A 23,357-nucleotide genomic window follows, 5' to 3' on the forward strand; every position below is an offset into this window, starting at 1 on the left:
CTCTTTTCCCCACACTAAGACTGGGTAGAGTGTAACGGTCAGACCTCCAAGTCCCCTTCCATCTTTTTTCGTTTTCTTCAACTTCGCCGTTCGATGCTGACGGCGAGACCAGATCGTTCCCCAGACTGACAAAATGCGGGTTTCCGCTATACCCCTGGCAATTGGCTTCAGCCTCCTCCCGAGCGCCGAAGCCTTCTCAATCCCGCTTCCCCCACAGCAGATCCTCGGCGATCTCACCGCAGATAGAGAGGTCTGCCCTCTCCCCCAGAAGGTCCTTCCCGACGACGACGGCCTCTTCCCATCCATCCGATATCTTCAAGATGATGCAATTCTGCGTCGTCAAGTTGACCGCCTTTCCAAGGCCGTCCAAATCCCAACTGCGATTACAGACTCCATGACAGATCCCAACGATGACGCATTTCAGCCGTTTGTTGACTTGAGCTATGCTCTCTCTCAGTTCTTTCCTCATATGTAGGTTCTGCCCCCATCGCTCTTTCCTCTGCTAACTTCGATACAGCCGCACCAAAGCAAAAATCGAAACCATTAACCGCTTCAACATTCTCATAACCGTCGAAGCCTCGCCAGAGTCTCCTGAAAAGAGGAAACCAATTTTGTTCACTGCCCACCAAGATGTCGTCCCCGTCGATGATCCCTCAGACTGGACTCATCCTCCCTTTTCTGGCTACTTTGACGGCGAGTTTCTCTGGGGAAGAGGCAGCAGCGACTGCAAAAACGGTCTCATCGGTATTATGTCTGCGGTAGATGACCTCTTAAGTCAAGACTGGACGCCGTCTAGGCCCGTGCTTCTGGCATTTGGGTTCGACGAAGAGACGCAAGGCAATATCGGTGCTGCACGTATCGCACCGGTTTTAGAGGAGAGGTACGGAAAAGACGGCGTGGAGTTTATCTTCGACGAAGGAGGACCGGGCCTTATGACCGTTCGTTCATTGTCATCATCTCAGGCCGAGACGAAAGAGGATAATGTGATTTATGCTCTACCAGGCGTGAGCGAGAAAGGTTCCATCACTCTCGTCTTTAACCTTTCTGTCCCTGGTGGCCACAGCTCCGTTCCACCAAAGCACACAGGGGTCGGAATAATGTCGGAAATTATATACAAGCTTGAAAATGAGGAGCTAGACATTTTCACTCCGAACCTGGGGTTACATCACCCTTCTCGCCGAATGCTCGAGTGCCAAGCTCGGCATTCTCCTGAATTTGTGGAGGACTGGCTCTCCTCCGCTCTTGACTCAGATGACCATGCTGAATCGGCCGAAAGAATTGCCAGATCCCGTGGAGAAACGGTGAGGTTTACTCTTCAGTCGTCTCAGGCAGCAGATATATTCAATGGAGGAGTAAAAAGCAATGCACTCCCGGAAAAGATCCGTGCTGTCGTCAATTATCGCGTCGGGTTACATCAGACGCCAGAGATGGTGCAAGCACGAGCTGAGAAGATCATTAAGCCTATTGTCGATAAGTTCAACCTGAGCTGGTGGAAAGACGCCAGAAATAACGAAACCGGGTTTGAGGTGGGGAAGGCCGGTGTTCTTACGATATCTACGCTGAATTCACCTCTCAACCCTGCTCCCATCAGCCCTACCGATATTGAGTCGAGCCCCGTTTGGGCCCGCTTTGCCGGTGTCACCCGCTCCGTCTTCGAGTCCGTACCGAGCCTTGAAGGCAAAACTGTCGTTGTTAGCGGCGACATCATGACCGGAAATACCGATACCAGAGTTTATTGGAACCTGTCACAAAACATTTACCGCTGGAGCCCCGCTCGCGAAGGGCGTGCGTTGAACATCCACACCGTCGATGAGAGAATCGGCATGGATGCTCACCTCGAGGCAATGATGCTGTATTACGGTATGCCAATCCTTTGATATTGCACAGCTTTGGCTAACTAAGTGTTGCAGATTTAATCCGCGCCTTTGATTCATGGGACGCCCCAAAATAGAGAGCCTAGACTCTGGGCAATGTGACGATAAATCTGCATCAAAATATATGGTTAGCAATTATAAATATCCAGCTCATAGGTTACACATTGGGCATGGTCTAGAATTGTGGCTATATTTGACGCAAGATTGATAGATTTGCACTCAGCATCCTTTCGGTCTTAGCTACCTAGCATAACCCAAAAATAACGCAACGACAGTTTCAAGGCTGAAAAAAGAAAAAGAAAGAATATTGTCACTTGTATAACCATGGTGGTAAATAACAACACCAAAGACAGATATTCAGTGATCGTCCAACTTAATTAACTAGCCTCTGTAGAACCGCAAGCTATATCTACATCCGCAGCCTCACGAATTCGTCTCAAGCAGCAACAGGGCAAAAGCGCCGCCCATGACAGGTCGAGCGATAAAAACAACAGGCGGGTAGCTTAGTAAATTAGTCGGATACTCCAGATCTTAGGACAGAGGTACTTACCCTCCAGTTACAGTGTCATAAAGATCCGTAAGGGGGCGACTTGTCGGCGTCTGATTTATCCACTTGGCAAGCAGTTGGATGAACATATCCCGTGTACTTGCCGACGCAACCGCCGCTGCAAAGAGTTCCCAATCACCTACAAATATCAGCTTTGTCTCAAAGTCTCTCAAGTGGCAACTCACTCTTAGTGTACAGGTGTCGGGTATCCAGTGGCACACCGTATTCCTCCTGGATAGTTGGGTAGAAATCACTTTGCATGTCGTACACGGATTGCGGAACCAAGTTCAGGCCTAGCTCGCGATCAGCGTAGAGATTGTAAAGCAGTCCTTCAGTGGTTCATCAGTATTTGCACCATTGAATGAAGCATTTCCGGAATTCACATACCATGGGAGTCATCCGATCCGTACGACAACGTTGTATGCGACTGGGCTCCACTATGTGCAATGCCCAGAGTCTGCCACATATCGATATAGTCATGGGCGTAGTCGGTGAGGTTCGACGCATCATTGGTATTTGTGACCAGATCTGCGATGACTGACATGGCCTCGATACCGATGATCCCCTTTAGGGCAAGGTTGGTTTGGTTCCTAAAAGCTCTGTTAGACGGATCAAGCAATTCTCCAGGCCTGAGAGCTTACGCGAGCGGGCCAGCAAAGTCGTCCGTCGATATCTGGTTTGCCGGATAAAGGGCGTCTTCAATTAGATAGTCAGTCCATTGCCTCAGTATGGTGTAGTGACTCTCGAGATATGCGGTGTCGCCAGATTTCTGTGCAAATGCCAGAGCCATGATCACATTATTGCCGCACTCCTCCAGTGGCATTGGCTCATCATTCCCATCTGGATGACCCGTGGCGTTGGGATAATGTGAGCCGATGTCGTGCATGGCATAGGAATTGGGATAGCGCCCGGATTCTTGAATTTCAAAGTGCGGTCGTAGAATGTACTTCAGAAAGTCTGGGTTGGTGTATAAGAAGACTGGGTGTGCAGGGAAAATGACATCTATCGTGTTCATGTTGCCATTGGACGATATTTCCTTCATAAAGAGATAGGGGTTGTCTGCTGGTCCACACAGCTGAGTTGCGGCAAAAGCTTGACGAATGCTAAGGGACGTAATTGTGAGGTAGTCTTGGCCAGCAGCAGCAATTGAATCGCGAGAAATTCGCTCGTCAAGGTCCGAAGAGAGAGAGTTTGCTTCCTGGTAATCATGGTGGAAGAAATCAAGCTAGATTACGGGCCGTCAGTCAGGTCATTCCAGTGCTGGGAGTAGAACACTCACGGCGTCTAGTGCAGTGCTGAAGTAACTTGTCCACAAGGAAGACACTGGGCTGAGCGTATCAGAGGTACCAGTGTATTGGATTGCTTCCCGTTGAGCCAGACCTATGGAGAACAGTACCCCAGTAGAAGATTCGATGGACCCAAGGTCATGAGCAAACCCAAATACTGGCCAGTCATTGGAGATAGCCCTATAGCCAGCATCATTGGTATTGCTCAGCCTTCCGTTACTCGCGAAAGCCCCTCGCACATCAACATCTGCCCCGGCCTGGTAGGTAAGACCTGCTCCGTCATCAGTTGCCCAATACCAGTCTCCCCATTCGGCCTGATCTCTATTCTCAGAGAAAAGGAGTGGCGTTTGGCGATGGACCTTGTGATAGGCAACACCGTCGCCGGTTACACCATAATCCCACTGTGCAATGGCAGAACGGTCGCCAGACACCCATTCTAGAAGACCATCAGTAACTGTTTCTGATTTATCTCAAGAAAAATTTTACCAGCTGATATGTCGGCGTACACCTGCACGTTGTGAGACTCTCCGTCGAGGGAGCTGATGCTCACATCAAGATACGAAAACACAAGGGACTGTCGTTGGAGATCATTTGGTGTGATTGGTGATAGAAAGGTTATTTTCATCTCAACCTTATCACCAACGTGCATAGTGAAGATACTTTTCGTGGAGGTGTATTCATATGCAGTTTGGTCCACAGTAGTGGAGCCTGGTAGTCCCATCCACGTGTAGACCTGGCCATCAACACGAATTAAACCAGCCCAACCAGTGACCTGGCCTCTATTGATAATACGTGCTCAGCTTCCCCTTTGTGTTGTTTCATTTCTAGATCACTTACTCCCAAAACGTTGGCCATTCGCCTGCCAAGTAGCCACCATTCCCGCCATCTTGTCCAGCGGGCAACCAAGTACTCAAGTAGGGGGACTTGACTGCTAGGGGCAGAGCTGGAGGGCGGGCAGGAGAAAAGGTTGACGCGGCGTCCGTCAAAATAGCCAGGAATGCGCACAGGCAGCCTAATGGAAGAATATACATGGTGATCTGAATGGCTTGTTCTTAACCGCAAAGCATTGCCCTTTGATGGAGGGCGGTTGACGCGAATTAAAAGCTGAGAAGAATAACAAAGCCAAGTCCAAGGGAGCGACAAAAGAAGAATAATGATGTGGCCCTCTAGAATGACCAGCGGAATGCCAGGCACGCATATATGATGGTTAGATCTCGCATTCCACACGGACGGAGGAACTTTATAGCAGTCTAGGAGTCGGCGCTACCAATGTCCAGCATGTGGAAACACCATCCAGATTGTCCAGGAATTGAGAGAGCATATCTGCACATGTCCAGGACTAAATTCCCCCGAGGATTGTCGCCTGACAAGTCATTCTGTCTGCATCGACTCAAGGAGTCGACAGACTCGGCGCTATCGACAATGACTAGCAATGTCCAATCATCGATCGATATAGACAGGGATTGAAAGAGCGACTGCGGAGAGGCGCTCACCCCGAAGCGCGGAGTAAATCCGCCCCTGGACAATACAATCAATCATCAGTGTATATTCCTTTTTATGCTCCACCCTCTGCAGGGCAGTTTAAGATAGGACCAATCGGGGGCAGGGAACGATACCACTGCTGTGTGTAAACCTATGGTAGGCAGACTTTGGACTTCTGTTTCCACCTAACCAGCATGAAGTTGGGCTAGGAAATCAAGATGACTTTCGCATGTGTGTCAGCAAACTACTTGCCTTGCTAGCATGGGTGATGCGCACCTTCAGGTCATCTCGGAGGGTTAGCTAAGCAGCCAAGATTAGGGTCGGCATTTCGAAGGGAGATGCTATTGAAGTTTGAGCGTCGTCACGAGAAGAAAACGAGAAGAAAGACGAGGAAGGTGTGAAGGAATCGAAGCTTGGTGCGGAGGGCGACACCCGAAAAGGAAGGTGCGCTGAAGGCCGGGGGTCCTCCAGTCAGCCCTGAGGTCGCTCTTTCCTCCTTCTACGTTTAAAGTCAAATACTCTCCGCATCTCCTCTCCAGGTCACCACACGCACTACAATAGCTCCTCATCTTCCTCGTAGCGGAGTGGGCACCATATTATGAGCTTATGATAGCATCATGTGAGACACGCTCAACTAAAATCGCCCTCGTTTTTCTCGTCTCCTCTCTTGGTTATTCTTTGCGGCAACGAGAGAACCAGACCACGGACTAGCCAGGTGGTTGGTTGGCTGGTTGATATACGTCCGTGCCTGCGTAGTGTGACCTCACTTCGACCATTAAGGAGAGTGACCAGTTATCTACCCCTCGCGATACATCACAGGATGACTCTTACTGTATCATTGCAGACCCATACATCATTCGGTCAAGCCAAGCGTGATGCTAATACGTATCTCTGTTCGATTCGGGTTGTGGGTCCTGTCATTGCTTGTCGCTCCTTCGGCCAATATCCTGAGGCACAGATATCGGATAAAAGCCTAGGAATTTTGGAAATGTGTACGCCCACAGTATCTGGTCGTCCGTTGAAAAGGGAGATGGTGACCAAACATATCGGAGTGAAAATCTCGATTTTGGCCGGGGCAGCTCATGGCTGCAGCTATGAAGGGCATCAGCATATCACGTATTGGCGGCGTCCTGGCTATGTAGTCATTGATAAGCAGACGCTGAATGCTGTCTCTACACAGAGCGCACTATGGATCCAGAGGCTTGCTTGGTTTCAGGGCCTCCGAGGCATAATTAGTTCATGCTTTTTATGCTTTAACATTGCAATATTTGCGACTACCATCAGGATCCTCACGGGTCAGCTGGTCCGACTTTGTTCAATGTGGTACACAATACATGGATCATTTCAGAATATAGTGTACCCAAGGCTTCAGTACTCTCTTCCTTGACAAAGATGCAGCCATGGCATTGGCGACCCCTTGCATTTATGAGTCAAGTTACTTAATGCACAGCATCACAAAAAATGAAGAGCAAACTTTCATATCATTTCCGCACCCAATAAGTAGTCTCGTATTTTTATTAAGGAAAAAAAAAAAAAAAAACCAAAAATCAAACATAAGCTGGTCTTATCTCTCATAATCATGCAAGCCGTCTTTTAGATTCGTACCTTCATGGCGAAATAGATAAAGGGCAGAAAAAAAAATAAAGAAAAAAGAAAAGGGAAAAAAGAGGCAATCAGCGGAATTCAACAACACTTTATGCAGTACATACGTATGAGGCCGATTTCAGCCCTTTGCAGCATGCGTCTTCGAACTCTGCGCCAACTGAATACAGAACTCACCCCAGTCACTCCCACCTGTAGACGGTAGAATTTCCTCTGCGATCGACTCTTCTAGTCGCTCACCATACCGGCGACGGTACTCGACCTTCACATTTTCGAGATGCCGAGGTTCCCAATGGAGGCGGACAAGTCGGGAGATCAAAAGCTCTGACCTCTCTTTGCCGGAACGGGATTCATGGAGAGCTTGATGGAGAAGTAGTGCGTCGCGCATGGGTCGGTTGATGGCCCCGTTGAGGATATGTGCAAGGGTTTCGCCCTATCCACGTGAATTTATTAGCATATAGCAAAAGGAATGGAGAGCAGGTTTGGGAGGAAACACGTACGACAAGGTTCTGAGATTTCTGGATCATATCGCGGGCAAAGTTCCGTTGGTAGATCTTCTCGTAGGTCCGCAGGACTTCGCGCAGGTGCGAGTCGCTCCGGCGGACAATGATGTATATCATTGCTGTTTCGCCGCCGTTGCGCGAAACGAGCGCTGAATGCAGGGCTTGGATATCCCGGGTAACTAGGTCAGTGTCGACAGAATCGCGTTCGCTCTGGCGGCTCTCTTCGAGGGCTAGGAGGACGGCCGTACGGAATTTATCTGCTTTCAGCTCGGCCTTCATGCATTTCTCCAAGCTGTCGGCGTACCGCGAGTCCCGGAAGGTTTCCTTGATCTCGCGCATCTCGCCGTTGCTGCGGCCAAATAGGGACTCGATTAGGAGTTCGCGTCTAGATGACCCCGATTGATAGTAGCAGTTGGCCCAGAAGGCTTCCGATTCCCAACGGCCGAGTGCAGTTGCATAGCATACTTTTCCAAAGGCGCTGTTGCCGAGCTTGAGGCGGATATGCTTGGCCAGGTTGACTCCCTTCCCGTGGATTTTGACGTGATTCTTGTATTCTTTTCGGAGGTCCAGCATCTCGTGGTTGGTCAAATGAGGCAACACGTGGATCAGCGTCTTGGTCTCGATATTACGCGTGTGGGCTAGAGCATCGCGCAAAGCAAGCGCATCATCGGTAGCATCGTAAAATGACACCTTCCGTCTTGAACTGCTGGGGGATATTACGAGCATATTATCGGAACCTCTGGCATCTTTTGAGTCATGGCGCTCGTGTCTGACGCGGCTGCTGCCTCTTTTAGAGCTCTTTGGTTCCTTGAGGCCGCCTTCGTCTTTGGACTTCTTGGACTTCCGCCTTCGCCGTCGCTCGCTATCCGTGCTGTTGTCCAGTGGCTCAAGGTCTGATACGTCATCGTCTCTGGGCGCTATGAGTATCGGCGAGGGCATGGGGGATATGCTTTGATATGTGCCCTTGTATGCTTCCAGCAGCGGGCTAGCAGGCGGGTGACTAGTATCATGGCCTCCCCCAACGCCTAGGCTATTCCCTGTTGAGACGCTGAGGCTGCTGGGACGACCAGAAGTTCGACTGCTCGGTGCAACCTCGATATATTGTGGTCCCGTATCGGCGCCGCTTGTAGAGCCCGTTGAGTACTGAGGAGTTGCAGAGTATTTGACTCCACTTGGCAAAGGCTCCGTCCTGGACGAATACGTGGAGCCAGTCGTGGGTTTGGTCGAATACCGGACATTGGGGTCAATTTGCGCATACTGGAACGCTGGTGGGTTAGCGTAGAGATTAGGGTCGCCCGGCGGGTTGCGTTGGTGGCTCGCAGTGGTGACTGGGGTTGCATACGGAGCACCAGATGTCACAGTTGGCGCGTTCCAGGGAGCGTAAGGGCTGTGTGCAGAGTCTGGACTCATATACTGTGCGGTAGGTGGTGGGCCAGACGTCGCGGCTGGAAACGCCCCCGGCATAGAGTCTCCTCCTTGAGATGCCGGCGGCACAAAACCCGGCTTTTCACAGTCCGGGACGGGTGCCCAAGTTGGTTGAGTGTGGGGAGGTCCAGAATACGTAGGTTGACCCGCGCCATATCTGGAGTAGCCGCTCACTGCCTCCGCACTGCTCCTTGGACCGGCGCTTGGGTTGTTCAGTGCTCCGGTCATGAGCGGAGGAGGGCCCGAAATGCTGGAGCTACTCTTGTGTCCATAATATCCGCGCTCTAAGCCTCCGGCGTCGCCATAGGCCAAGTCGTCGTCTGAAGAATATATATCGTCCTCATCCGAGTATCGTGAAATTTGCCCAGATCTCCGTTCGGGCGGCGGCCGGGAATATCGTTGGCTACTTCGTTTCGGCGCCCCCCTGCTATCATCCGAGTCGGAATGGTAGTAATAGTCTCGTTCGGGTCGTCGGCGCGCATAATCTCTTGCGTCGTGCTCCGAATCAGAGTCGTAGCGGCTAGGTTTCCTATAACTACGGAGAGGACTGGCTCCGCGGCTTCTGGATCTTGTCCGCACTTTCTCGCCCGCGGGGTCGGCGGATAGATATGCGCTTTTTCGTGAGGGCTCCGGGCCAGGAGAAGGCAGACGGGGGTCGCGAGACGTGGAACGATCACGGGTACGGCCGCTGGGAGACTTGGAACGGCCTCGTGACCGTGGGTCGTCGACGCGGAGAGACATGGAAGCGAAGAGGCTGACCCAGCTGAGCAGGGGGCGATTTAGCCAGTATCTAAGAAACTGGAGCTCCCCCACAAAACAAAACCCACGCGCAGAGAAAGAAAACTTGCCACTGCCTTGTGCTACAGTCGCGGGGTCACGCAACTGATGGAGGTTGGCTGCAATGCGCACAAAGGCAGCAATCAAGCGAAGGAAAGGTAACGCCCGCAAACACGAGATCGGTAGGGTGTCAGAAGAAAAGGCGGAAAAATAGAATGAATAATGGGGAGGCAGGAAGGGCGTCAATGTTCTCAGCCGAAGGAGGGGAAGAGGGAGATCCTCGACCTTTTGTTCGTCTATCGTAATTATTCTAAGCTTAATCGATCGCTCGCGGCTGAACCAAAAAACGCCTCGCTTCAGCTGAGGCACACTCACGCCCCAACAAAACTTGCTTTCCCTAGACGTTCATTATTGACAACTGGCTATGCGGTTTTGCTGATTCCGCTGGGAATCTGCATTTCTTGCCACCCTCTTCGGCCATTTGGAGCCGCATCCCGAGTTTACAATGCATCTTCTCCGGCTGCAGGTGAGCAGCTAGCTTCGCCGCTTCGGTCTCTTGTATGGACCAACCTGTGACTGATGACTCCTTAGCGCCTTGTGTGCAGAACAAACAGAACACACAATTCCAGCTGAATGGCCCGGGTCACCGCATGAGGAAGCCTAGCGTCTCGTATCTCACCAGCCGGCGCCTGCAAGCAACGAACCATTGAACCACTTACCTCCAAGCCAACTCCGCAGGTCTGCATGGTGAGAATCATTGTCATTGGCCGCCAGTTCAATCCGCAAGTGATAAGCTTGGTGCGGTTTCAGGATTTCGCAATGCGAGAAAAGCGGGCGCTTCGAGCCCTTCGACGTGTGTGATCTACATGATGGGACGCTTATCCGTCAAATCTCAAGAATGGAAATCAGATGTGGTATTTTTTCGACAGTGGCACTAAGTTATCAAGAAAACAGGATAGAAAAGTGAGGCAATGAAATAGCGAGTAGCAGAGGATAAGCCTGTATCTTGTTTTAACCGGCAGGTAATACACAAAATGAGATGCAGGTCGGGTCAAAGACACCAGAATATTGCAGCCACATCCGAGATGAACAAAAAGTGGTATAATAATGAGCATAAACAACATTGGGGTAAATGAATTTGTACAATAGGGGGAATAGTAAAATGCGGCGTATCTCTGAACTGTGAATCCACGTAAGATTGGAACCATGCCACGGGGCACAGAACCAACAGCTTGTTAGATTCAAGCGCAGAAGATTCAACGAGGTTTACCTCTACCTGGGGCATTACATGCAACACCTCGATACATGCAAAGAGCTCTCACCCTGACACCCCAAATCTAGATAATCACATTAAAGGCACATCAGACGGAGGAGTTGCGTGTCGTTACACATCAGGGGTGTCATGAGCAAATGTAGAAGGCTGACAGACTCGGTGAGGCAGGGATTATGAACCAACAAAGTCCTTTTTTCGGCCCAGGGCGACCAATGGGGCAAAGGCAGCGCTCGTTTGGCATAACCGCTCAAGTAACGGAGGTGAGAAAGGAAAGGTTGTAGTTTAAGAAATGAAAAGGTTGTGGAGTATACAGTCTCAAAAGGGAAAGCGCCGGGGCGTTGCGGTGTCCAGATATTAGCGAATTCGATGACCGAAATCAGGGCCTGTTCTGCCGCCATATGTCTTTTGCTTCGGCGCAACAATGGGTTCCTGACGGTGGAGGCGGCTGGTTCTCCAGCGCTCATACCAGATAACACGGCTAGCTTCACGCAATTCGGACCGCCAGTCGCTAAACACCGAGTCCTTGAGTTTGAGAAAATCACAATGCTCCGGGTCATAGGGATTGGCAAATCCCCAGGGGAATTTGCGTCCAACAGGCCCATCCTCCAGCGAGTATCGGTCGGGCGATAGAACCGAGAAAGGAATAAGGGGAATGGCCGCCGGGGTTGCTTCTTCCTTACGCGAGCCCTCGCTACGCTGCGATGGAGATGCTGGTGCTTTTCGCGAGACGGCCTCGGAACCCTCCTCGTTCGGGCCTTCTTCAGTCTTGGTGGGCGCGTCTTCATCCTTCGAGGTTTCGGGCTCATCAGTATGTTCCTCTTCCTCCTCTTCCTCTTCGCTTTCTTCCGAAGTGTAATCCTCCTGGTCTTCAAGAGTCAGAATTTCGAGAGGGTCGATGTTGGCCTTCTTAAAACTGGCCCATACGGCTTTCCTAAGGTAGGCCATGTGCGCGGTGGTAATCGTATCTGCTTTACTGATTACAGGAACAACAGTAGTCTTTCCGATGACCGTTCGAAGAACCTGAAGGTCAAGGTTCTCGTCAAGGACACCCAAGACGCTGGAATCGGATGCTCTTGGGGTCCCCTGAGCAGCACGCTCCGCGGCTGCAATATTCTCGTCCAACCGTGATGGGTCAAGGATCAAGAAAGTGCAGTGGATATGGGTGTCTCGAGCTCCGGGCGAGCGGATGACTTTCATCTCTTCATTCAACGTCTCTTCGAATTTGCTCTCCAAGAACCCAGTGACTCCACGGAGCTGGATGTCAACAACGTTCTTCTCCAGTCCCTGAGAGTCCCAGAGGGTCAGACCCACACGTTCGCCGTCAATCTCGGTTTCAAGGTAATGGGAGGTGTATCCTTCACTGGCGGGGTTGTGGCTGTCATATTCGACTTCGTCGGGCGAGCGAGAAGGGTGTTTGTGCGGCGGCAACTCCAAGGACTTGCGGAGGAAATTAAGGAAAGAAGTCTTCCCTGAATTTCGCGCACCAATAACGAGGATGCTGTTGAATGTGTCAGCATCGTTTCTCAAATATTGCGGTGAACGCTATACTCACTTATATGGGGTGGGATCCTTGCGGCGACGTAGCCTGCGCGGGTTGTTGACAGTGCTCACATAGCTACTCGCATAGCTGTAGCGGCCGCGATGGGTCATACTCTCGGTTCGGCCATAGGGGTCGGTATAGTCGGGGGGCACAGGAGTGCTCATGGCGCTACGTGACTGGCGAGGTTGGCTTGGTGAAAGAGGGGAGGTAAGATCAGCAACGCCGTCGCGGTTTTCATCACCTCCGAAAGTCTCAATGACTGGTTGGGGCGAAAGATCCGGTAGGCGCGGAGGTTGTTTCGGGCCTGCTTCACGTTGGCGCCGGAGTTCCTCTTCCATCTGGGCTTTTGACATCTTCTTGCTCCTAGACTTCTTCTCACTGATTGGCTCAGTCGACTTGGAACGACGGAGGAAACCCAAGGATGAAGATGTTCTGCGATCCTTTACCGGGGCTTGACCATTTTCCGTGGGGATAGGAGGAGCTTCAACAGGAGGTTGGCCCCGGGCCGGAGTCCGGGGTCTTGTTGCAGTAGCCGCCATGGGTACGGATTGGCTGCCTGTAACACTGCCTTTAACACGAGGGTGGGGTCTCTGTGAATGAGTGCTGTCTCAGATATAGATTCTTCGCAAATGGGATGTGTATTTAGTGCCAACCATTAACAGGTTAGTCACTTCAGATTAACAACTCACTGGCTTTGAACCTATCTGGAGTTCAACTTGGGAATTCACGATCAGTTGCGACCCCGACTCGGATTTCGGTTTGAGGTGTCTTTTATGGTAAAACCCGCGGTTGAAGTGGTTCTTTTGACTGGGCCGCAAAAACAGTCGATACAGAAACCACAGAGCTGGCGGAAAATATACCTCGAGAATCAATCCCAAGAAGAGGCCTATCTAAATCGACAATCCACGAGTCCAGCAAGCGACTGCCGAATTGAACCTGTGCCTCTGGAAGGATGACGAGCGCAAGAAAAGATTTAACGAACGGGACGGTAGATCCTGGTGACGGGGCTTGCGGTCTTTTTTTGCCCCCTATTCCTGGGTAGGAATTTCAGGGACAGAGAAGCGAAATTGCCTGCTCACAGCGTCCGTCTGATGCGGCGCGTATAAGTGAGAGAGAATCAACACGGCGGGAATGAAAAGAAAAGGAATGGATAAGGAGAGAGGGGAAGGAAAGAATGGAATGAGAAATGGAATGAAAGGATGACTGACAGTGACGGGCGCTGAGCAGCCAGAATGAAGATCGGCCAGTGAGGACGGAGAAGTCGATGTTTTCTTCGACCTCGAACTCTTGCACGGAATACGGATACAGCGCAGGCACGAGCAGCAACGGCCCAACGTTGCGGCGCAGGAGATCGCGCAGGCTTGCCTGTGATTTTATTACTCTCGGATGCGACAGCGTAGCTTGCACGAGGTCAACATCTCGTCTACTCGGTAACGTCCTTCGCCTCTTCGCCAATGATTCTTTCATCGCAGACAGCTGCCGGCTTCCAGCTCCAAAGCTGATGCGATTCAGGGGCAAACGTCAATTGGGACTAAATCTAGACTCCCCCACTCGCCGGCCTCAAACCGTTTAGGCTGGCTTGGCCCAAATTTGGTCCGGCCTCTGTGAATCGAGTTTCAGGTCCTCCGCCGGAGGGGCAGCCAGCCCTCGACCTTTGCTCATCTCAGCGGCCAATCCTTAACCGGAATAGGAGGTCGCGAGGTGGTTGCTTTTGCGGTTTCAGGTTTGGAGAGTCTGCAGTCGCACCCAGGCGTTCGGCTTGTTAAATTGAGCCGACGATCTCTCCATCCATATCTCAACGTTCACGCATTCATAACATCAAAGATGGTACTATTTCTTGATCACGATCACTTGCAGTCTGGGCTCTGGAGCTTGTCTCTTCGCGGGAGGTCGGGGCACTTGCTCTCTATCAGTCCGGCCCTATCCGGACAGAGCAAAGTTCGTCCTCACCCCTCAGCCCACAGTTCACACGTGGGGATCGTGGTATGTCTGGGTATTCCTCCACCTGTCACTCAGCCGACTCCTTGCTTTTCGCGCTGGATAAATTCTCCGTCTGCCGATACTTGCAGCCTTGGGGAAATCAATCTCGCCGGTCCGCGCCAGGTTGGCGCAATTTCTTGCTAAATCCAGAGGCATCCCATCCCTTATTTAGGCGTTAATGATACTCGCCAGGAAATTGGATGTCCGACATGAGTTCTGCGTTAAATTGCTGTACAACATTCAGCTATCCACATTGTCAAAACACTGAAAATTGGCTGACTGATTGGTTGCTCCAATCATTCCACCGACCTTCGTCCGATCCAAATCCCATTCCCCAAAGACGCTAACAAGGGAGAGTTTGACCCGGCTTTGGCCTGGCCTTCATGCACAGATCCATTATTCCGCTGCCCCTGACTGACTCTCACTCTGGCGGCCTCAGGCACTGCCGGTAACCAACCTTGTTCTTGACTCTCGAGCCACCATTATTGTGACAAGACGGGATATCATCATTTGCTGTCATTTATGTTCATTATATCACCACATACAAAACTGCAAAAAAAAATTGACCAGTTGTCTCTACCCTGTCTAAAAAGATTTCGCACGCTGGCCCTTGCCCATCACATAAATTACCCCGGCGACATGAAAGACGCCTTGTCAGCCAAGGTATCACGCTGACGGGGTCGCTGACGCAGAAGCAGAAGCAGAAGCACTTCTTGTTGACTCGGCATCCCAGGTTTTGAAAGGTAGGACAATGCACGGGCTGCTTGGACACACCTTGTCGCGCTGGAGATTCTTGAACTTTGGTCCGTTGGGACCTCCGGTGTACTTCGCTTGTCCGAATAGTTCTGGTCCTCCCTGGAGCGCGTCGTCTCCCCATTTGCCGTTGAAATCCAGCCATTTGACCGGGTAGCTAGAGTCGTAGGCTTCAAATGTCTGCGTGTCTGCCGCATAGTTATACGCGTATGCTCCCGAGGCCGGATCCCACAAAACACCCTGGTCGGTTTGGTCAACGAGGAATCCGACCGGGAGGTCAACGCCTGGAATCGTGTGGTCGTGACCTCTGACGAAATTATTAACATGGTTCCCAATTGAGAAAGGTCTGGAATGAACACTCACCCAGTGCTAGAGTAAACGGCATGGGTTCCATTCCCAGAGTACGCAACCGGTCGCTTTCCCTGCTTTTCCGTCGCATCATACGTGAAGGCCTGTCCCGAAGCGTGTTGGCTGTACCAGATGGCCTGCGGAGTACCATCCTTGAATCGGATCATGTTATGCTCCCTGCAGCAAGCATCATTAGATTCAGGTACAGGTGTCGGGCAACTTGACACACCAGTCTCCAACGTGGTTACCGAATTCCATCCCGACAACCGTATTGCCCAGGTTATAACTATTTACCGGTCAGAACGACCCCTCGGGCAATAGACGAGTCGGGTATTAATCGAACTTACGAATAGAAATAAAAGTAGAACGCATCTACATCGCCATCTCCATGATCGTTCACGACGATAATCGACGAAACGTCATTCGCTTGGCCGTTATCATCGATATCCGTGCCGAAAATCCAGTCGGGCTGCGGGTCGGCATCGATTCCTTCTTCGGAAGTCAAATACACACTTTCGTTGCCCATGGAATTGAGTTGGCTTAAATTATCCAAAGTAAGGGGCGTCTGGACGCCCTCGATGGGGTTGTAGTCTACCTCCGGCACGACATGATTGAGATGCTCGACAATGCCGGAAGGCCTGTACCGGTCTTCGCTATGAAGCCACACCAGAGGGGCTTTGCTCATCAGGTTCGAATTCTCAAATCTAACCAGATAAACTCACCATAGTCCAGCACGTAATCAGGGAGAGCCGTCGCGGCCAGCGCAGCGTCCGCAGAACGAGGGAGGTTAAGGGCAGACATCCCTTGTATGGGGGAAGTTGAAAGTAACCTCACGTCTCGGATCCAACAAGAGAAGAGATCGAACTCGGTTACCCGAACCCAAAACTCATTTGGCTGAAATCCTTTATATAACCCAAGTGCAAAAAGTCAAGCGACCTTTCCCTCCATCCTCCAGATGCCCAGGTTCGTTACATCCGGCCTGCATAACACACTCACATGCCGATGATCACATCCACATTCCAGGTACTATTATACTGGATTGTAATCGTCAACCCTTATTTATCCACTCGTGGCTCCCCGTGGGCGTAAGCAAAGGAAACCCAAGCTTTTAGTCTTGCGGCAGATGACGGCCAACGAACGCCTTTCTTGCTGTCTCGTGCGCCGGGGCTTTCCTTTGTGCTTTCGTAGTGCGATTTTACCCTCGGGGCCGGACTGCCATGCATAAAAATGGTTAAGCATGATTCAAACGCCTGCAATATTCCATACTAAGGTAGTAATTTGTTAGTTTGCCCAGGTGATAGCCATTGATAGACGTCCATGGATGTCGGCCACCCCGTGATGGGTTTCTTGGCATCTTACATTGGAGTCAGATGAGCGAATCATTCTGCTTCCTAAATCCCGGAATATTGAAAACTACTCTGATACTACCCTACTATCTGTATTAGTGCATTTGACTTTTTCTGTTGTTACTCCAATATAAATTAAATCACGATTATACCGAGGTTTGTTGTTCACCCCGTGTCGACCATATATATATATATCTGACATTATGTACCACAATCCATAATTTAGATATATCTATCAGTAAAAGCCCTAAATAGACTACTCGTTTGAGACAAAGGCAAACTCGAAGGACTATAACTTATCCCCCTTACTCTTCTTTGTCGCTGCTTCGGCCTGAGCCTCCTGTTGCTTCTCCCGCTCCTTCATAAGCTTAAAGATCCTCAAATCCAACGGAATCCTATCCCCCATCCACACTGCGCGCTGCGTATGATTCCTCTCGTCCTCGTCTGGCGCGGAATTGGGGTGGATTAGCACGCTTAATGGGCCCCGTTGTATGACAAGCCAGGGAATGAAGGCACCAAATTGCGCTGGCGTGAAGAGATTCACTTCGAACATGGCCACTGGGTGCGGACCAATGGGTTTATCCCAGAACGTATATATTCGGAGTTCGGGAACTGGTTTGATACCCCTGTCAGCTTTGATCTGAATGGCCTCTGGGCCACGGGAAAGGGGTCATACATTCCCGTCTGATCCGCTCCCATAGTGCCTTTGCGTAGGCTGCTTGGTCTGGGTTGTTCTGAATTACCTTGTCAGAGCCATAGCGACATCCAAAGAGCTAAGGACATGTCAAGGTAGAGAGGATCTAACCTGAAAGTGGTAAATATGGATATCAAATCCGCCCCGACGGTCCTTAGCCAGAGGATCGGGAAATTCTTCGTATGCTTTACTTAGGACCCCATGCTGAGGGTTTTTTAGTGACTTTCCATCCTCGTTTCTCTCTCTATGTGGCTGAATCAGCGGGGCGTTGGTTTGAGAGCATGGCTGTGAGGGGTAATTGTTTCCATCATCCATTTATTGGATGACACCATTACATTCTTTGGAGGACTTACTCGGAAAGTGGCTCGAGGTTCTCGTAGCCCCCTAGTGGGGAAGGATATGCGAAAGCAAACTGGTCTGTCATTTGGTGGGTAAAAGATGAGAGGAAATCGGTAACTGTTAAGGTTGTGAAAACGATGGGCGAAGTTTGGAAGTTATAGATCTGATTAGATACTACGTACTGCTATCTGAAAGTGGGCCGGCCGGCAGAGATGTATTCCGCGATCTGACAAAGTGCGGAAATAATTAACTAACTAGTTAAGGATGGGCATTTGTAAGAACCAAAGGTCGATTCACTAATCGATTGGAATCTTCTGTAGCTGTATCTTTGTTTCTGCTAGTAAATGAGATCTCGACTATAAATGTGAACGACATGATGCCATATTTGTCATTGTCAGACGCGATCAGAAATGTACCGTGGGAATTCAATAGCGACCTGGAAATAGATTGCGGAGTGGGCGCAAATAACAAACGCCATGACAGGCCAGAATCAACCTTGGCCTACCAAGAAGCCTTGACGTTAATATGACCATCCCCATCTACAAATTTCCCGCGATCCCACTCTCGACCTTCGCTCTTTGAAGACCACTTGACATTGTCCATTTCATCACCGTTCGCGGCGGCCGCTGAGCTGCCGCTCTTCCATCTTTCTACGATGTCGCTGTTGAAGCCTGCTTCACGTAATCTATCCTCGCCTTTCTGTTTCCAGCGAGCCCGATCACGTAGTGCTTCAAGTGCAAGCTCCCAGTCGTCCTCCCCAGTCATGAGTCCTGCTACAGGCCGGCGGTTTGGCCTGTTGCTTGTTTGGACATCATCATCGTCCGGTTGTACATCGAGAGACGGGTCATAGTCAGCGGCAAAATGAGCGTCAATGTTGCTTGTGCTGGGTTTGTATGCCCCTCGCCCGCGAGAACGGACCGGAGCCTCTTCCTTGGGTAAAGGACCGACAAGGTCTTCCAAAGGATCCGACTCATCCCCAGACACCCGGTCTGGAACTTCAGGAGATGAGATCCGGGTTTTTATACGTCGCGAAGAGTCTTTGTCCTTGCGATCCTCTCTCCTCTCTGGCGATCGAGAACGGGAAACAGAGCGCCTTCGGTGTCGGTGACGACGGCAAGACCCTGAATCCCTTTCACGTGGAGAGCGACTTCGCGACCTTGAATATGATCTGTAGCGATGACCTTTTCGAGAGCGTCTGTGTCGGTCATCATCCCGCCCACGCAACTCACGTTCCCGTCGAGATGTACGCGGTCGAGCCTTGTCTGCAGAGGTTGAACGGCTCCTACGCCTTCTCCGGTGAGGAGAATGCCTGTCGTCCCGATAACCCCTCTCCCGACGTGAATTTCGATCATCGGGTCTGTGGGAGCGACGAGATCGGTGGTCTCTGCTATCATTGTGAGTCGAAGATGGAACCTGGTCCCGCATCTGGCATATTCGCTCTCTGGCCTCCCTTTCTTCCTTCCTCTTGAGCGCCGCATTATGGTTGTCAGTCTCCTTGATAATATGACGGAGAAATCGAGTGTTGGGCTTGGGAGCGGAGCCTGTAGGTCTGTGGCGATTATTCATTAGATTCCGAAAATATGATATTCCAGTAGAGATATTCGTACCGTGGTGATCTGTACGCCTCCATTCCAACAGTAGAGTACTTCACGGAGCTATCCCGAGCCTCCCTTGCGAGTACTTGCGCGACGTAGTCATCATTATCTGGGTCGCCGCTTACTTTTCCTAGTCCTGCAGACATGGTGTTGAGGTGGGCGGCTGGAAGTATCGGGATATGGGGAGAAGGGTGATGTCCAAGCTGAGTTTGGCTACATCCCCCCGAATTTAAATAATCACCGCTGGTCTGTAGTCTCGCATATGTGAATGGAGGAAGTATGTCAAGTAAGTAAAACTCCAAAGGAAGGCATGGTTGACTTTCTTCCAACTGTCAGCGTTGAATACTTCCAATTGACGGGACAAACTCACCGCCCGGAATGCGGCCGCTGCCAAGTGCTTTGTTTACCTCCTCCATTCTGCCGCTGGATGGAGTTTCGCAATTATTGAGCAACAAAACAACGTTAACTGCATAATTCCCTTTCCTTAGCTATATTCACCGGAGGAGAACGAATATATTTTGCACATAATGTCTGAATTGAATGCCGCGCAAACGCGCGAGCAGCTCCAGCAACTTGAAAAGGAACATGGCGATTTGAAGTCGCAACTTTCCATCGTTCGAATCAGCGAGCCGATTTTCTCGCCAGAGGAAGATTCCTCAGGGTCGTCTCCTTCAAAACGCAATTCAGATGTTTCTGCCGTTGATACCCCGTCACCAGCGTCCCTTGAGGCAGATTTGACGCACTACAAAGTACGGAGAGACCTGGAAAATCGGAAAGCAGTATCCGTCTAACGTCAGGCTATAGGAATTGTTCTCGAAGCTGCGCTTCTCTTATGTCGAACAAGTAACAAAAGAGAAATTCTTACGTGCAATCGTCGGTGATCCGCCTCTTGTTGTGGGCCATAATGAGAACGTGGAGTTGGAAACACAATTGGCGGAAGTAAAGGCGGAGCTGAAGGCGCGTAAAGAGGAGGTTCGATCGATGATAGAGGATATGGAAAAGATGGCTCGGGCTCTCTCAGCTCGTAAGTCCACTAGAAAATGATTCCCATTTCTTACTTCGCCTGATGCTAGGCGGAGTATAGTGTGAGGAATGGTCTAACGCGTCTCACCATATCAGGCTACAAGAATGTCCAGCTTCAAATGACCGAACTGGCTACCCTTCCTGAATCAATCGAAAACCTGGAATCCACCATAGCCGCGCTACGGACGAAGCAAGTTGCCAATTCGAACACATCGTCGTCGCAGAATCTCCCGCTTCCTGCGACATTGTCGCTACTGGGGGAACGCGAGGCTGAACTTGCAGCACTTAACCGACAAATCGCTACAGCACAGAATGCTTTACCTCGAAAGACTCGAGAGGCTGAAACTATGGAGCGAGAGTTAAATATACTGGAGCGGCGCAAGTCAGAGGCGATAATGCAAGCGCGAGAGGCACAGAGAAAGAAGCAAGAGGGCGAAAGCGACGGACTTGGAGAAGCTGGAAGATGGTACCGGAGTGCGGAAGAAGCATTGAAGAAACTCGTGGGGGTCGAAGGATAAGGAGCGTTTGTAATGATTTATGATGACTGACAACCGGGGTCGGGGTTCGGCGTTCTGGCTTGGTTTAAATCTGCAGTATACAATACGATAAGAGCTACGGTTATTTGATAAGATGATAGATCTAAGATGAAAGATTGGGTCTCGAAACTGAGCCGTAGGCTAGCTAAGTTTAATATTTTTGAATTCGTCAAAATGCAAGGTCGTATAACATTATACGCGATGCTGCAGTGACATTGAAGCCCCGCGGATATATTGTCCGTAACGAAACCCGTCCATACTCCTATTTTTAATAATCTACTCCTCGTCCTCCTCGGCCTCGTCATCACCACCGCCAGCAGCAGCAGCAGCCTTCTTGCGCTGGACACGACCGGGGCGGCCACCACCGAAGGGAGAGGTGAGAGCGAAGTCGATGTGCTTCTGGGAGTCGAGGCGGACCATGTAGGAGGGGACATTGACGATCTGCTTGCCGACACTATTTCATACTCGTTAGTAATTTCCAGCCAGCAGTCGTCTTCTAGAATTCCTGCATACCGGATGTGGCGCTGCTTGATCAGGACACGGGCGTGGTGGATAGACTTGGCGAGACCAAGCTTGTACACGCAGGTCTGGAGACGACGCTCCAAGAAGTCCTCGACACGAAGGGCAAGGACATAATCGAGCTTCATGCGGGACTCATCGAGCACACCGATGCGGACCAGACGACGAATCAAAGCGTTACCTTCGAAAAGACGCTTGGGGTCCTTCTCGTCGAGGGTGAGCAGCTCACTAAATGTGTAATTAGCCCGGGCTTTCATCTCCCTCCAGAGAACTCAATGGGCACATACCGAGCAGCACGACGAATCTTGGACAGGGTAAGCTGGACACGCCACACCTCACGCTTGTTGCGCAGGCCGTACTCGCCGACAATCTTCAGTTCCGAGTCACTAGTAAAACCAGGTTAGGAACAAGAACACACGACATAAACAGAAGCACGCTTCTGATTAGTGGCCGGAGAGTACTAACAGACGAGCCGACTCGAAAGCTATACATAGTTAGTTCATATATTCATTTTTTTTTTTGCAGTATTCTTTCCATGCTTTAATGAAGGTACTTACGACGACGAGGGACCTTGTAGGTCTTGGAGTAGACGCGACTGCATCGTAAATCGATAATTAGATGAATGTACTCATTGTGTCAATGTCCAAATGTTGAATACTCACGGGACGGGGGCCATGACTGCAGATTGCGCGTTGTCGCGATAGTTGTCGAATACTGAGCTGGACGATTTCGATAAGTTCAACAGATGAGGAAGTCTTTTTGAAGATAGCCGAGCCAGTGAGCGAAAATTGTGGGTCAAATTCAAATGTGGATTAGCGCATAGGGTCTAGCCCTGCGCTTGGCGGGTAGCACACATCCTCAGCCGCCGCGATACCATCCCAGAGGGCGGCAGATCGGAGGACTTTTTCGTTTTCGACAAGTTTCAACCTCAACGCCAAAAAAACCGTCACAATGGGTCACTCCCACGGTCTCCGCGCTGGCACCCGGGTATGTTACGGCGATATCGAATTTACACGCTATTCCTACGGTCTCTAACGGTGATTTCAGTATGCTTTCTCTCGCGACTTCAGACAGAAGGGTCAGATCCACCTCTCGACCTACCTGAAGACCTACCGGTACGACGAAACCCTCCGCAAATATTGGAAATGGAAAATTTGAGGCAACAGAAACTGATTGTGATGATAGGGTCGGTGATATCGTGGACATCAAGGTCAACGGTGCCGTTCAGAAGGGGTCAGTGAATTTCCCTTCCCCCCGAAAGCATATAACTGCAACAAGTCCAGCATGGCTGGTTTTCGATTGGAATTGATAAATGAGGAGCGTCTTTTGCTGAGATTCTTTTTCGCGTTTGAACAGTATGCCCCACAAGGTCTACAACGGTAAGACCGGTGTTGTCTACAACGTCACCAAGTCCTCCGTCGGTGTCCTCCTCTACAAGGTCGTCGGCAACCGCTACCTCGAGAAGCGCATCAACGTCCGCATCGAGCACGTCAAGCACTCCCGCTCCCGTGAGGATTTCGTCAAGCGTGTCAAGGAGAACGCCGAGAAGAAGAAGCAGGCTAAGGAGCAGGGTGTCCACCTTCACCTGAAGCGCCAGCCTACTCTCCCCCGTGAGGCTCACACCGTCGAGGGTTCCGCTCCTGAAACCATCACTCCTCTCCCTTACGACACCCACATCTAAACGAAACGGAGCGATCGGTGCAGGTTGTTTGGTGTTTTCTGGGTTTTACACCTCCAAGTACGGAGTTGATATTTGTGACGAGAAAATCGAAGGGCTCTCGGAAGCAGCACATCTGTATCTTGTGCATAGATTCCCCTGAATGAAAAAGACTTTCAAAAAACATTATCAATTCCTTTGATTGCAGACTGGCTGGCATGTGATAAGGACCTTGGCAGTATTCTTTGGTCCCAGAAC

The 23,357-nt window shown here is 50.7% G+C and overlaps 10 protein-coding genes across 10 annotated transcripts; 3 read left to right on the plus strand and 7 right to left on the minus strand.

The window, feature by feature from the left end:
- Positions 1-133: 133 nt before the first annotated feature.
- On the plus strand, positions 134-1,951 carry cps1 (Gly-Xaa carboxypeptidase; the record flags this gene model as incomplete). The annotated part of the gene is made up of 3 exons (XM_040841668.1): positions 134-471; positions 518-1,860; positions 1,911-1,951. 3 exons carry the CDS (start codon positions 134-136, stop codon positions 1,949-1,951), a joined length of 1,722 nt encoding a protein of 573 aa, XP_040705057.1.
- Positions 1,952-2,297: 346 nt separating this feature from the next.
- On the minus strand, positions 2,298-4,738 carry gta1 (glutaminase GtaA; the record flags this gene model as incomplete). The annotated part of the gene is made up of 8 exons (XM_040849243.1): positions 2,298-2,376; positions 2,425-2,560; positions 2,607-2,750; positions 2,809-3,011; positions 3,063-3,646; positions 3,701-4,143; positions 4,194-4,486; positions 4,545-4,738. 8 exons carry the CDS (start codon positions 4,736-4,738, stop codon positions 2,298-2,300), a joined length of 2,076 nt encoding a protein of 691 aa, XP_040705058.1.
- A 2,174-nt stretch (positions 4,739-6,912) lies between these two features.
- Positions 6,913-9,460, minus strand: anxc4 (annexin ANXC4; the record flags this gene model as incomplete). Its single annotated transcript, XM_040841766.1, has 2 exons — positions 6,913-7,224; positions 7,292-9,460. 2 exons carry the CDS (start codon positions 9,458-9,460, stop codon positions 6,913-6,915), a joined length of 2,481 nt encoding a protein of 826 aa, XP_040705059.1.
- A 1,663-nt stretch (positions 9,461-11,123) lies between these two features.
- aspE (septin) lies at positions 11,124-12,848 on the minus strand (the record flags this gene model as incomplete). The annotated part of the gene is made up of 2 exons (XM_040851904.1): positions 11,124-12,267; positions 12,322-12,848. 2 exons carry the CDS (start codon positions 12,846-12,848, stop codon positions 11,124-11,126), a joined length of 1,671 nt encoding a protein of 556 aa, XP_040705060.1.
- A 2,107-nt stretch (positions 12,849-14,955) lies between these two features.
- Positions 14,956-16,191, minus strand: ASPSYDRAFT_87808 (uncharacterized protein; the record flags this gene model as incomplete). The annotated part of the gene is made up of 5 exons (XM_040851905.1): positions 14,956-15,349; positions 15,406-15,567; positions 15,620-15,676; positions 15,738-16,065; positions 16,113-16,191. 5 exons carry the CDS (start codon positions 16,189-16,191, stop codon positions 14,956-14,958), a joined length of 1,020 nt encoding a protein of 339 aa, XP_040705061.1.
- A 652-nt stretch (positions 16,192-16,843) lies between these two features.
- ASPSYDRAFT_43180 (uncharacterized protein) lies at positions 16,844-17,923 on the minus strand. Its single transcript, XM_040846599.1, has 4 exons — positions 17,784-17,923; positions 17,542-17,674; positions 17,413-17,470; positions 16,844-17,348 (listed from the first exon to the last, which is right to left on the minus strand). Exons 1-4 carry the CDS (start codon positions 17,852-17,854, stop codon positions 17,026-17,028), a joined length of 585 nt encoding a protein of 194 aa, XP_040705062.1. The 5' UTR covers positions 17,855-17,923; the 3' UTR covers positions 16,844-17,025.
- Positions 17,924-18,270: 347 nt separating this feature from the next.
- On the minus strand, positions 18,271-19,510 carry ASPSYDRAFT_87809 (uncharacterized protein; the record flags this gene model as incomplete). Its single annotated transcript, XM_040851906.1, has 2 exons — positions 18,271-19,318; positions 19,377-19,510. 2 exons carry the CDS (start codon positions 19,508-19,510, stop codon positions 18,271-18,273), a joined length of 1,182 nt encoding a protein of 393 aa, XP_040705063.1.
- Positions 19,511-19,891: 381 nt separating this feature from the next.
- On the plus strand, positions 19,892-20,905 carry ASPSYDRAFT_146950 (uncharacterized protein; the record flags this gene model as incomplete). Its single annotated transcript, XM_040841666.1, has 3 exons — positions 19,892-20,113; positions 20,169-20,392; positions 20,449-20,905. 3 exons carry the CDS (start codon positions 19,892-19,894, stop codon positions 20,903-20,905), a joined length of 903 nt encoding a protein of 300 aa, XP_040705064.1.
- A 159-nt stretch (positions 20,906-21,064) lies between these two features.
- On the minus strand, positions 21,065-22,135 carry ASPSYDRAFT_43184 (40S ribosomal protein uS4). Its single transcript, XM_040846600.1, has 6 exons — positions 22,105-22,135; positions 22,000-22,037; positions 21,908-21,926; positions 21,730-21,828; positions 21,437-21,670; positions 21,065-21,377 (listed from the first exon to the last, which is right to left on the minus strand). The coding sequence occupies exons 1-6, from the start codon at positions 22,116-22,118 to the stop codon at positions 21,200-21,202; spliced, it is 582 nt and encodes a 193-aa protein (XP_040705065.1). The 5' UTR covers positions 22,119-22,135; the 3' UTR covers positions 21,065-21,199.
- A 258-nt stretch (positions 22,136-22,393) lies between these two features.
- ASPSYDRAFT_56610 (60S ribosomal protein eL21) lies at positions 22,394-23,123 on the plus strand (the record flags this gene model as incomplete). The annotated part of the gene is made up of 4 exons (XM_040849244.1): positions 22,394-22,429; positions 22,490-22,557; positions 22,628-22,675; positions 22,799-23,123. 4 exons carry the CDS (start codon positions 22,394-22,396, stop codon positions 23,121-23,123), a joined length of 477 nt encoding a protein of 158 aa, XP_040705066.1.
- Positions 23,124-23,357: the final 234 nt, after the last annotated feature.

This window comes from Aspergillus sydowii, assembly GCF_001890705.1.
Source record: "Aspergillus sydowii CBS 593.65 unplaced genomic scaffold ASPSYscaffold_3, whole genome shotgun sequence".
NCBI classification, from domain to species: domain Eukaryota; kingdom Fungi; phylum Ascomycota; class Eurotiomycetes; order Eurotiales; family Aspergillaceae; genus Aspergillus; species Aspergillus sydowii.